Below are 13556 nucleotides of genomic sequence, written 5' to 3' on the forward strand. Positions count from 1 at the left end.
GGGGTCGGAAGCGAGTGAGACGTAGGGCATGTCGCATGCTTAATCCCCTATGTTTTGAGCCCCATGCAGTGGGTAGGGGCACGTGGTTGTCAGATTAAGTGTGGAATTTTTGGTGATGATCCGAGCAATCAGTGCTAAAGACATAAACAAGACAATGATCAGGTCCTATCGTCCCCAACGCATATAATGCATTTCTGGCTGCAGGGAATAAGAACAATAATTGCACGCTGGTGGGCATCACCACATAATTGCAAGGGAGAAGTTAGCGACCTTTTCAATCCAATATCCTTGTCTTACTTTTGTGGTTACCTTTTTCATTCTTGGTGATTCACATTGATTAAAATCGTTTACTTTTTAGATCACCCTTAACAACCAAATTATGAATCATTTAATGCACAGCTAACATTGTCAAGATTTTGGTGCTTAATTGTAATTGTCTATGATTAGATGAATGTTAGATGACTAAAAAAATTTCGGATTTGGTTGATTTTGGCGAGTTGATCTTTAAAGAGTGATCATCATGCAACATTGCAGATTAAGAAATAAAGCCGAGAATCTAGAACGACAAAGTTCAAACGAGAAGGTTGCTACCAGTCCTTTAATTGCAATATCTGATATTTCTGTCCATGTTCCTGATAGGGCAACTCAATCACTGTAGCGCGAATGTAAACTCAAGTGCCTAAGAGCAATTATTCGCTCCTGTCGCGGTAGGCTTGTGTCAAAATCTGTCGCAGGCAATTAGCTTCATGCATAAATGATGAGCTCATAAACAATATTTTGTTTCTGTTGGGCAACTTTTTACTAACTAGAAGCAACAGTTACAGGAAGGTGAACCTCTTCTAACCAGAAAAACAAAATGATCCATTTAATTAGACTCGCTCGGACTAAACAAAATCATCCGTTTCATCCTAGGACTTTCGAAGGTTCTTTGTCGGAAGAACCGTAACGCTGTCAGTTGGTTCTTCAGGAAAAGCGTCCAGCAACTCAATTCGCCATGGACTAACCACTGCTCCAACACCTCTCAACCCCGAAGAGGCACTGCATCCATATTAAAGCACTGAACGTGAGGAACCTCCGGTGGAAATTGGATGAGGCTATATGGGAAGATGAAGAATGGCGATCATGAAAACGGTCACACCACAATAGCCATCACAGAGGGGAGAAGAAGTGCAGACCATTATTCCTTTCACTCCAAAGATACCAATTGATGAATAGGAACCAACAAAGGTCCCGCCCTGACAAGACATGCCGCAGCTGCTTCAATAAATCCACACCAGCACCTCAACACCTTTGGGAAGTGCATCAGTAAAAGCCGTCATCTCCTACTTGCCCAAACCATACTGCATGTCAACGGTTCGGAACTCACCCCACATCTGAAGCATGAGGCTGAAAGGCATTTTTGTTTCCCAACCCAGTGCTTGGAAACAGAATGCAGGAATGCAGAAAGGCATGTCTTAAACAAAATAATCAAATCCTTGTACCTTGGAACTTCCCATTTACAAGAGTATCATATGTATTGTCATCTGGTACAAGGCCTTTGTCAAGCATTTCATCATGCAACCTAAAAGCCTCTTGCAAATTACCCTCCTTGAAGTTTCCAGTAATCAAAGTATTATAAAAATGAACACTAGGAGTCATACCCCGCCTATCCATGTCTTCCAAGTTCTTGCGTGCACTCTCTAGCTGTCCTTTGTTACGAAGGGCATTTATCAGAACCGTATATGTGTTTGTATCAGGTATAATTCCCTTCTGAAGCATCTCTGAGTAGAGATCCGTAGCAGATTGTAACTCACCTTCTCTTAGCAATCCATCGATTAATGTAGTGTATGCTTTCACATCACAAGGAATACCGTCTCTAATCATCTTGTTGTGCATGTCAATAGCTGCTTCCATGTTATTTAAATTCCGGAAGCCAGATATCATGCTACTGTAAACAACTACATTTGGAGATAAACCAACTTGCAGGAGTTCTGAAAAAAGTTCACGGGCAGTTCTCATGTCTCGTCTTTTGCAAAACCCATCAATGAGAGCAGAATATGCAGTAACATCCACTTCAATGCCCTTGTTTTTCATCTCATTCCACATTTTCAAAGCCATATCAATTTGATTGCTTTTGCAAAACCCATTAATAATGCTGGTGTAAGTGACAACATTGGGGGAGACTTCACGTTCACACATTTCGCTGTACACAGCCAGTGCAGAATTAATGTCACCCTCCTTGATATACCCATCAATAATGGTATTGTAACTAATACATCCAGGAACAAAACCCCTTGCAACAATTTTCTTTAGCATCTCACTTGCCTCAGACGTACGACCAGCTTTGCACAAGCCATCAATGACAATGCCAACTGTGAAGCCTGTGGGAGAAATCTTGGCAGCCACCATATCATCAAAGACATCAAAGGCACGCCCTACATCACTGTTCTTGAAGTAGCCATTTATCAAGATAGAATAAGTCACATCATTTGGTTTCAAACCCCGTTTAAGCATCTCCACGAATACAATATGTGCATGCTCCATATTCCCTATTCTGCAATAGCCATGTATCTTGCTATTGTAGGATACAACATTAGGTACCACACCTTTAGACATCATTTTATCCCATAAACTACAAGCTTCACTTACTTTACCTTCCCACATAGCCATGATAAGATATTATTATACGAGAAAACATTAGCAACACCACACTCAACGGCCTCATCAAAAAACTTAGAAGCATCTTCAAATGACCGATATTTCAAAAATCCTCGTATCAAATAATTTACAATGAAGACATCAGGCAAAATATCCATGTGTTTCATTTGCTTGTAAAGCTCATACGCCTTTTCCATGTTCCCATTCTTACAGCAGTATTCTATAAGAATTGCATATGTAACCCTGTTTGGAGTAAGTCCATCCTCTATAATCGTATTGAACAAAGCCAAAGCACTCTCCAAATTCCCTTGCACACAATAACCCTTCATCAAGCTTGTAGCAACAACCAAATTAATTGGGTTCCCACAACTTACCATTCCATCCTTAATCCTTGTGGCTTCAACCATATTCCTCTGCTTCACACAAGCCGCGATGACACTACTAAACGTGACCATGGAAGGAACCCACCCCATTTCTCTCATTTCATTCAACAACTCCAGAGCCAAACATGAATTGGGTTTCTTACAAAAAGCCTCAATAGCAACACTATATGATGCTGCATCAAGTTCTACCCCTCTTGCCCTCGCCTCTCTAAAGTACTCCTCTGCCTCATCCGGCTTCCCCTGCTTCAAACAACCACGCATCATAACGTGTAGAGTGACACGATCACCTCCAATTCCTCTCAAAGCCATTTTATCATACACCTCTCGTGCTTCCCCAATCATATTTCTCCTAACCAATTCTGTTAAAAGAATATTCACATACGTAACACAAGGATACATCTCAAGCTCTAGCATTCTATTAAAGCAATCAATCGCACATTCGATTCGATTGGCTCTAACATAACTGTTCAATAAATAGCCAAAAACCTGAGATTCTAGTTCAAAATCAAACCTTTTGGCGCAGTCCACCAAGTGATCGACAAAGACTCCTGGAACGGGGCCCGAATCACCTGAAACGTACTGGTTAAGCAACATCTTGGCACGCTCCTGAGTATTCGGAGAGCCCATCAAAATATGAAGCAACACACAGACGGCATCGACACCTCTGACAAAGCCTCGCTCCCTCTCAGCCCATTTGAAGTATTTAACTGCCGAATATGGCTTGCTTTTGTGGCTAAGAAGAGTGCTAATCACACTGGTTTGTGTTAATTCGGAGTCTTGTGAAGTTGGGGCGGCGAACTCGCCCTGATTGGGGTCTGATGCAACTGGGTTTTCGTGAAATTCGATTTCTAAAGTGGGTTTCCCGGGAAAATCAGATTTTGGAGCGATTTTCTCTGGAAAACCTGAGCTCGGATTGGGATTCTCGGAAAATGGTGGCGATTCTGAATGGGGTTTGGAGGATAGGAATTTAGGGTTTAAGGAAGGAAGGCGACGTAGTGGAGGAAGCGGTGAGGAATTGAGGGGCTTCATTGTTTTAGGGTTTTTGCTGCATAAGAAGAAATAGCAGAAACCCTAATCGAGATTAAAGGTTTCGGCTCGGCGGCGAGAGTGATGAAGTGAGGAAGGGGACGACAACAGAAGCTGTGGCGCGAGCTTTGGCCATTTTACGATTTACCCCTTTGAGTTAAAATTCAAAAGCCAAATACATATCAAGGATTTTTTTTTTTTTTTATGGGCAAATCAGAAAAATGGTGCTTGCTTTAAAAAAAAATTACCACATGATTATTTGTATATATGTGGATGTGTTAGGTTGGATTTTCGGATTGGGAGTTGAATACCACATGCATATGGTGGGCAAATTATGTGACATAAAAATACTACTATATTCCATGGAAAATGATTAAAACTTAGTGCTAATGGACGGAAATATTGACTAGACGAACTTATTTACTTCACATTTGCATTGCTTCTTGAATCATCTATTTTGTTTACCAAATAATTTGAGTGTTTCTTCTTATCCAGCGCCTTTAAGTTCATTTTGTAAGGGACTTGTAGCTCAAGTGGTTAAGAGTATTTAATTTAAAACTCGTTTGTTTTTTTAAGAAGAGAAAGTCAAACCTCGAGAGTGCAGAGGCAAATGCTTTAAATCACTTCTCCTACAATCCTGCTGCACTAGTAGTCTCTTTTTAAGATTAAATTTACTACTCCGTATAGTTTCTTTTACCAATCGAGAAATCAGTTGAATAGGATAAGCATCGAGAGTGTACTTAGTTCAAGAACTTGAATCCATGAGGCCATTTGCCCTATCTTTCGGAATATATCCCCGTACGAGTGTCTTACTAGTCACGTAATTTGGCTATGCGAAAAAGACTAGAGATTCAGTCTCGTCACATGGGGATTCATCTCCAATGAACCTAAAAGCAATAGCAAACCAGATGTACACTAATTTTTTTTATCCGAGAACTTGATTAACTGTTCTGTATTGGTATTCAATGACCATGTTCTAAAACAATTAGCAATTCACGACGGTACGAAGAACTTAAAGAGTCCTGGCCTACATCATCGATGAAGACATTTTTAATCCCAGTAGCCTACTCGACGAAAGAAAATAGGTTGCTAAGAATTTACATTTGAAATTAATAGTTCAATTTTCCTGAATGGATGGTAAATCAAAGCCTCATCAGTCATCACCATCGCTTCCACCAATCTGAGCTTCGAGAGCAATCGAGTAGTTGCTTCCATCAGGACCGAGAATCTGAAATCTGCTAAAGAACAAAGAAAATCACTCTAAAAACTTTTAATGCAGCAACCACAGACACCAATTTGGTTTTACCTCTCAAGGATAAACTTTCCTTCCTTGTACTTCTGGGATTTCTCATGTGCAGCCTCCTGAAACCGATAACCAAAATATGAGTTTCATACAGCCATCAGCGATGAAAGAACTGTAAATATCAACACAAAAAACATAGCTTTGGAGAAAATATCTTCTTACATATTTCCACCCCACATTTGAGCCACATGAAACACAAAATATGTCAGCAACGGTATGCAATCCTGTTATCATGATCCGCTCTTCTTGCTCTCCAAGTGTGACATTTACACTGCCATTGGGGAAACGAAAGGTTAATTCAGCATTCATATGTATAAGCTGCAGTAAGTGTGAGTTATGCATAAGCCGCCTTCATAGGATTCAAGTGAACGAAAATGCTTTTTTGAGACAAATATATTATGTTGTCATTGATTCATTATTCTCTTTCTTTTTCCATCCTTAAAGTTAAGCTCTCAAATTTATCAACATGAATAAATCTTCTGGCCAACGTCAAACCATGTTTGGTTTGCTGCTATAAGTCATTCTGTATCGGTGGACAAGAAAAAATACGTGCACATAGAATGAGCAAGTTTTTTGTCACAAGTGAGACCAAAATAACTTGCACACCCATGACCCTAAAAGTACATAAGCATGCATCAGCATAGCTATGGATGAATCAATTTCAAAATTTCAACATTAAAATAGTACTGCACTTACACTTTATCGAAAAGATAAGCCTTTCCATGTCTGCAGTGAAAAGACTGGAACAAAAACAAAAGCAAATCACAGGGTTCGAATGTCACTAATCAATCCTGATATCAAACATATAACATCTTAAAAGAGGGATTAATGTACTCAAGCATAAAGCAAGAAGTGGGAAGATATGATTGAAAAAGACAAGCCAAGAAAAACCTTGCTGCTCTCAGATGGGTAATGTAATCAGGACAGTATAAATACAGCTTTGCCGCATAAGTTTTACACCGATACAATATTTACAGGGATGTTCAAGCTACTTACAGTTAACCAGAATTTAAGAGTTATTATAGTGCGCAAATAAATAATTAAAGAGCTACTAAACTGCATCGCTTTTGTTTCCATATAGTTGACGTTGAAACAACAATAAGGCAAGTAACCCGGACAACATTTTGGTCTAGAATTAGAGTCTTAGAGAACAGAGACGCAAGTTCCCATCTAATCTTCCAGCCAAAGTTAACTATAAAACCAGGAAAGTGTAAAGTAGATATCTTCGACCTAATCTTAGCAGGAATTAAGTACCTAATTCTTCTCCAGCAAGTAAAGCCATAATCTGTGTTTCTAGATTTGCATAATTAAATCCAGTATCATCAAAGAGGCTTTACAGATAAAGGTTCTAAATTTTGAGCATTTTGCCTATCCGTTCATCAAACGTGCAAGCCATTTCACAAGAAGCCAAAGCTGATTGTAATGAGGCATAAACACAATTAGGAAATGAAACCCTGCACCACGAATAAAAGAAGGAACCGAGAATCAACCCAATGTTTAAGCTATCAATGTCAACCACTTTGAACATGAACGATCGCATTGCGCTACGGTATAAAGGTACCCCAACTCCTCAATATCACAAACAAAACACTCCAAAAAAATACCTAAAACCAACAATGTACATATCACAACTCCTATATATCCAATGATTAGACCCACACAAATTACATTCATACACCTAATACCGATAAATCTCTCTTCGAAAATCGCCACAGATTTACATATCACAACAATGCATCCCAATTTCACAGAGTTCATGAATGTGTAGGTAGAGTGCATTATGCAAATAAACAGTAACAATCCATAACAAACAGAATCACGGAGAAGGCCATTTCGGACCTTAGAGATTACGTCGTCCACAAGACCGAGATGGGTTCTGCAGTGCTTGCAGCTATACATGTTTTCCTCAAGAGTGGTCACAAACAGCCTTCCCATTTTCTCAAAACAATTCAGCTTCCTTAATTTCTTGATTTTCTTTCCTGCAAAAACACCAAGATCGGCCGCCATGTTAGAAATTCAAGCATTCCAAACGAAACCCAGAAATTATGTCGACGACAATTTGAGAAGCGTCAATGTGATTAAAACCTGAAAATTTAAGGGAAAAAATAACGAAAAAAAGAAAGAAAAGGTGTACAATGCAGGCATGTACTTCCAATAACTGTGTGATATGAAGAACAAGAAGAAGAACAGAACGACGACGCACAAATGGGTTTTGTGTGATCTTTGCCGGTAGTTACAGAGGTAGCTGAAGAGAAACGAAGGCTTTCATCGAGAATTGAGAAGACGAGAAGTGCCAGCTTTTAAACAGAGAAAGTGCTTTTCCGAGTGTAAATATACAATAAGACAATTAACTTTTTTCATTATTTCATTTTTATTTCTTTTATCTTTTTTAAGTAAAATAATTTGTCTTTAAATTATAGAAATGTAATTTTTTTTTTTTAAAACAAAATTAAATTAGAATGAATCTGATAACTTCAAGGAAAAAAATGTAGATTTTAAAGAAAAGATTAATACCAGGAAAATCTATGTGTTGGGTGGATTTGGAAGGCCTTGTTTTGGTATGTTGGGTTGTTTATCGCTAATCTCTCGTCCCTCGTTAGAGTTAGCAAAATAAATGATACGTTTTTTTTTTTAACAAATGTTATTATCTATACTAAAGAAAAGAGATGTAAGTTTAACTTCACAATGATTAGCATTAGTGTTTTTCAAATTTGCTTGTATTTAAAAGTTAGTATCCTTCTGCCACTTAGTACTACGGTTTGATGGTATTTCTCTTCACTTCAAAGTGAAAGGTCTTACGTTTGAATTTCGTGGATGGTGAATTTGATACCAAATTAGGTTGCCTATTGTGTGGCTTTGTCGATTTACTAAAAAAAAAAAAAGTTAGTATCCTTCTTTTAATTTGATATGTTAATCTAGAAACTGTTAATTAATAGTCTTTGCATCACTATCGGATAACGACTCGTCAGATTAAAAAGACAATGTATTTCATTATTATTCTTATACAAACAATATTTAACTCTAATCTAATCTAAACTGCACTAAAAGGGAAAAAGAGATTCAAACTCAAGCGTTAGGAGATCACTCCACTCGCTAACGTGACTACGTTCATATGCATCACGTTATTATTATTATTTTTCTGAAAGAAATAAGGTTTGGACATGTTTAAAACTTTTCAAAAGAAAAAATACCTCCATTTGAGGAAAAAGAAAAAAGAGGAAGAATTATCATGGCCTATTGTATGTTAATCTAGAAACTGTTAATTAATAGTCTTTGCATCACTATCGGATAACGACTCCTAGAATTAAAAAGACAATGTATTTCATTATTATTCTTATACAAACAATCTTTAACTCTAATCTAATCTAAACTGCACTAAGAGGGAAAAAAAGATTCAAACTCAAGCGTTAGGAGATCACTCCACTCGCTAACGTGACTACGTTCATATGCATCACGTTATTATTATTATTTTTCTGAAATAAATAAGGTTTGCACATGTTTAAAACTTTTCAAAAGAAAAAATACCTCCATTTGAGGAAAAAGAAAAAAAGGAAGAATTCTCATGGCCTATTGTATGTTAATCTAAACACTGTTAATTAATAGTCTTTGCATCACTATCGGATAATGACTCCTCTGATTAAAAAGACAATGTATTTCATTATTATTCTTATACAAACAATCTTTAACTCTAATCTAATCTAAACTGCACTAAGAGGGAAAAAAAGATTCAAACTCAAGCGTTAGGAGATCACTCCACTCGCTAACGTGACTACGTTCATATGCATCACGTTATTATTATTATTTTTCTGAAATAAATAAGGTTTGCACATGTTTAAAACTTTTCAAAAGAAAAAATACCTCCATGTGAGGAAAAAGAAAAAAAGGAAGAATTCTCATGGCCTATTGTATGTTAATCTAAACACTGTTAATTAATAGTCTTTGCATCACTATCGGATAATGACTCCTCTGATTAAAAAGACAATGTATTTCATTATTATTCTTATACAAATAATCTTTAACTCTGATCTAATTTAAACTGCACTAAAAGGGAAAAAGAGATTCAAACTCAAGTGTTAGGAGATCACTCCACTCGCTAACGTGACTACGTTCATATGCATCACGTTATTATTATTATTTTTCTGAAATAAATAAGGTTTGCACATGTTTAAAACTTTTCAAAAGAAAAAATACCTCCATTTGAGGAAAAAGAAAAAAAGGAAGAATTCTCATGGCCTATTGTATGTTAATCTAGAAACTGTTAATTAATAGTCTTTGCATCACTATCGGATAATGACTCCTCAGATTAAAAAGACAATGTATTTCATTATTATTCTTATACAAATAATCTTTAACTCTGATCTAATCTAAACTGCACTAAAAGGGAAAAAGAGATTCAAACTCAAACGTTAGGAGATCACTCCACTAACGTGAGTACGTTCATATGCATCACGTTATTATTATTATTATTATTATTTTTCAGAAATAAATAAGGTTTGCACATGTTTAAAACTTTTCAAAAGAAAAAATACCTCCGTTTGAGGAAAAAGAAAAAAGAGGAAGAATTCTCATGGCCTATTGTTTGGTAAAACAACTCGTCGCCAATAGGAAAAGGCGACGGTAGAAAGGGGTTGGAGAAAGAGTGCGAGGAGGAGAAAGCCATTATTTAGCGGGACATGCCATGAAACCAATGAGACTCTGATTTGGCTGGAGAACGGAGAGAAATATACAATTCACCAATCCCTTTCCCAAGACGGTGCCAAAGGACACGAAGGAAACGTTTCACTTGGTGTGACTAGACCAAAGCAGAAAAGGCCAACCCAATCCAACTAGACATGGTTCCACAAGTCCAGTGCCTAAACGTCTAGACTTCTGTAATTAAATATATTATATAACATATAAAAATGTTTATTTATACTTAAAAAAAATACATAATTGTTTAGCGATACATAAAATATAAAATAAAAGTTATCTATTTTTTATCTATGTAAAAGTTGCAACCTAGGCGGTCTACGCTCATTCTTATATTTTAAATGCCTATAAATTAATCATGACAGTGACAAACCACCTAACATCTAGGTGAGGCCTAAGCAGCCCTAAGTGGGGCTTTTTATTTAGAACACTAGACTTGCAACTTTTTTCTTTCGCCTTTGTTTTCCTCTTTTGACGAGAAAATTTATACCATCACTAGTTTTATGCAGTCATGTGTTTATCCTTGTTATCACGTGACTATTCACGCTGTGATGAGAGATAAATACGTAATTGCTCTTAGAGCTCGGTGATCCCACATCATATAATGTACCTTAATTCTTGAAGTGGTTTAAGGAGCTCTTGGTCACCCTTCCCTTACAAGTAGATTTTTAGGGGGAAGTAGAAGCTCTTAGTAATTGGTACCAGAGTTAGTTTCACCACGCAACTGGATCCAACTCCAGGGAAGGGGCAAGCCGCCTCAACGAAGGGCTACCGCTAGGTCAGGGTACAAAGCAAAACTTCCCCAGCCTCTAAATGAAATCAAACCAGTTTACAAAAAATTAACTCACAACGAAACTAAGTTTTTCTTGAAACGAAGTTTTTGTTGAATCAATAATCTAGAGACTGTTAAATTGACCAGTGGACGAGATTTAGCACAAGAAAATAACTAGATAGAGAACCAAACAAGAGCTAAGACAAGGAACTTGATGAGCTGATGGCTAAACCTCGAGGAGGGCCGGAAGTTCAAACGACCTTACTTGATCTTCCTTGACTAATAATATTCCAATAAAAGGCTGCTGCCATGGCAAATGGTCAAAATATAAGAACTCCAGAAAGAAAAAGTATATGTTCTCCCGTTCAAAAGTGGGGATCAGCAGGTGTGTCCAACTATGACGATGAAATCGTGTCTTGCGGTGTTATTCTCTCAACAGCACCCATTCTCTGAGGAGGCCACACAATGTGGGTAACCCTTCCTTGAACTAAACCCAGAGGAATCTGCCAACAACAGCTTGTTTAACTTAGCCAAAGTGTCCAAAAAGTAGAAGAAAGCCAACATTTTCAAATTAATTTGCAAAAATGCAATATGAATTCTGATGCAGACAATTGAACGAAAATGATCATAGGTAACTTCTGAAAGAAATTCCTAAAACATGTCAAGCATTACAAAAACATCTAGCATAACCTCGCGTTGCAAACTTCTTTCAAAATGATAAGTCTTGTGCTAATGCCAAACTAATTACCTATACAGCATTTCAACTTTATCATGTCCTGAAATAACATACTGTCTCATTTAAACGATTTCCATCCTACTCCGCATTTCAAAATTTTTTAGAGTATGCATAAACAAGCAGAGTGATTTGCCATAAATATACAGAAGTAAGTTCAGATACCTAGTCTGCGAAGGGTTTCACATCTTAGGCAGCAAATCAAACTAATGAAGGCCATGATAATAAATTATACTATCAGCTAAACTACTTGTTTGTAGTGCACAAACTTAGCAGTAAGGGGAACTTACTGGTCCAAACGACTTTGAATCCAAGCTAGAAGATGAATTGTCTCCCTCAACCCAACAATGTCCTTCTGGAATTTTCACCACATCATAGGAACGACGTGTTCCAATCCACTCACCAGGTAAGGCAGTTATTCTCTTTATGTGACTCTCCTTGTGGTTACTTGGGGAGCTGCAAAATGTTCCAACAAGTCTAGTTTCTTATTACAATTCACCAGACAGGCAGACACAAATGGTATTCGAGCAACATTGGGGGCAAAAATTACCGGAAAACTACCACGTCACCATGTGAAAACTTGTAGCTTTGAAGACACCGTTTCTCCACCAAAACATAGTCATCTGCAACCAAATCACAATCAGACCACTAAATAAACCATCACATTGCACAGCACAACAATCTTAATAAGATATCTTTCAATATACCAACCAATTGGCAAGCCCATCAAAGAAGTAGTTCCAGGGTTTAACGTAGGCGACATAGAGGAACCGCGCACCGGAGCAACACTCGCAAATCGGTCTGAAACATATAAGCCTATGATCCCACATGTGAAAAACTTGTTGCCGAAATTCCACAAACCACTCCGAGTTCCCATGTCCAATCTTTTTCCGTAAATATTCACATTTCATGCGCAACATGGAACCATCTGTAACATTATCATCAAATTTACCAAACATAAAAGACAGTTCATAGCTAACGTAAAAGATTTATACAAGCAAAAACAGTATCCAGTCTCTCAGAGGCAAACAATCAAACACCTGCTGAGCCCAATGGACGAGAGGGAAAGGAGAAGGTTACCATTAGGAATGTTTCGAATTAGCTGTCGAAGAAGCTTCCTTCGCCGGCGGGAGCCTTCGTTAATGGAGATGAGGAGGGAGGAGGAGGTCGTGTACTGCCGCCGTCGTGGACTCGTGATTTGGAGGAGAAGCGAAGTCTGGAATATTTTCCGGATTTTGAGCTAACAGATGCTTTTTGCTCAAGGGATTTGAATTTTACCGGATTTGGGCCGTTTGAAGTTGCAAAATTGGGAATTCTAAGCCCAATCCAATCAAAGAGTTAAGACTACTGTAGGAGGGGAGTTTGAATCTACACCGGTTGCAGTGATAAATATTCTTCGTCATTTGAGCTACAAAACCTTGTAGAACTCTATTTTTTTTTTTACGCGATAAAAAAATGACTCCAATTAAGTTGATTTATTGCAGTTTCGATCGTTTTTTTAAAAGAAAAACGATATTTTATATGGAGTGAGATTCTTATTCGTCGCCAAATTGGTAAGTTATGTTATTATGGTTGAATCTCGAACTTGATATGCTATGTTTTCTTTTCTTCAATTGGGTCCTTAGGGTTTTGAATTTTTCAATTAGATAATTGTAATTAGATTTTATTCACCCATAAGAACATCTTAAATAGTCGATCAAGGCTAAAAGAAATTGGTGAATGCAATATGTTTATTTTCAATCAAGTATATAAAGTGAAAAAAAGGTTAACTTTTTCTACCTTAAAAAATGACTAGTTGATGACTTCATGATTTCGACACATAAGTCCATCATATCGGAGGCTAGGAAGACTCATAGAGGCATTTCAACCTTCCCTAGTCACCATCATGTGATTCATGAACGTCCAAATCAAACTCAGAAAGTGTCATGTAAAATACGAGTTTAGAATTCATCCTCAACCACTGAGTCATCTCATGGTGGTTAAAAAATATACTTATTAACTCGAAATAAATTG

General features: G+C 37.4%; 3 protein-coding genes across 3 annotated transcripts; all 3 read right to left on the reverse strand.

Moving 5' to 3' along the window:
• Positions 1-762: 762 nt before the first annotated feature.
• LOC103966349 (pentatricopeptide repeat-containing protein At3g54980, mitochondrial) lies at positions 763-4220 on the reverse strand. The gene is given in 2 exon segments (XM_048574587.1): positions 763-2639; positions 2642-4220. Coding segments are annotated over 2 exon segments (2580 nt in total). The 5' UTR covers positions 4050-4220; the 3' UTR covers positions 763-1467.
• An 818-nt stretch (positions 4221-5038) lies between these two features.
• Positions 5039-7708, reverse strand: LOC103966347 (protein yippee-like). The gene is made up of 6 exons (XM_009379510.3): positions 7553-7708; positions 7189-7328; positions 6046-6089; positions 5512-5620; positions 5353-5408; positions 5039-5281 (listed from the first exon to the last, which is right to left on the reverse strand). Exons 2-6 carry the CDS (start codon positions 7282-7284, stop codon positions 5200-5202), a joined length of 387 nt encoding a protein of 128 aa, XP_009377785.1. The 5' UTR covers positions 7285-7328; positions 7553-7708; the 3' UTR covers positions 5039-5199.
• A 3115-nt stretch (positions 7709-10823) lies between these two features.
• LOC103966343 (mitochondrial inner membrane protease subunit 2) lies at positions 10824-12839 on the reverse strand. The gene is made up of 5 exons (XM_009379504.3): positions 12624-12839; positions 12255-12471; positions 12094-12166; positions 11834-11999; positions 10824-11313 (listed from the first exon to the last, which is right to left on the reverse strand). The coding sequence occupies exons 2-5, from the start codon at positions 12418-12420 to the stop codon at positions 11206-11208; spliced, it is 513 nt and encodes a 170-aa protein (XP_009377779.2). The 5' UTR covers positions 12421-12471; positions 12624-12839; the 3' UTR covers positions 10824-11205.
• Positions 12840-13556: the final 717 nt, after the last annotated feature.

This window comes from the organism of the source record quoted next, unplaced genomic scaffold (genome assembly GCF_019419815.1).
Source record: "Pyrus x bretschneideri cultivar Hongxiangsu unplaced genomic scaffold, Pyrus_bretschneideri_v1 Contig11, whole genome shotgun sequence".
NCBI lineage: Eukaryota > Viridiplantae > Streptophyta > Magnoliopsida > Rosales > Rosaceae > Pyrus > Pyrus x bretschneideri.

Excerpts from the sequence above, each read along its gene's own strand:
- LOC103966347 (XM_009379510.3), bottom strand. The coding sequence starts at position 7,284 with ATGGGAAGGCTGTTTGTGACCACTCTTGAGGAAAACATGTATAGCTGC. Across the intron at positions 5,409-5,511 it reads CAAATGTGGGGTGGAAATAT|GAGGCTGCACATGAGAAATC; the intron begins GTAAGAAGATAT and ends TATCGGTTTCAG. Across the intron at positions 5,282-5,352 it reads GGAAAGTTTATCCTTGAGAG|ATTTCAGATTCTCGGTCCTG; the intron begins GTAAAACCAAAT and ends GTTCTTTAGCAG.
- LOC103966343 (XM_009379504.3), bottom strand. The coding sequence starts at position 12,420 with ATGGGAACTCGGAGTGGTTTGTGGAATTTCGGCAACAAGTTTTTCACA. Across the intron at positions 12,000-12,093 it reads GGTGACGTGGTAGTTTTCCG|CTCCCCAAGTAACCACAAGG; the intron begins GTAATTTTTGCC and ends AACATTTTGCAG. Across the intron at positions 11,314-11,833 it reads ATTCAAAGTCGTTTGGACCA|ATTCCTCTGGGTTTAGTTCA; the intron begins GTAAGTTCCCCT and ends TGTTGTTGGCAG.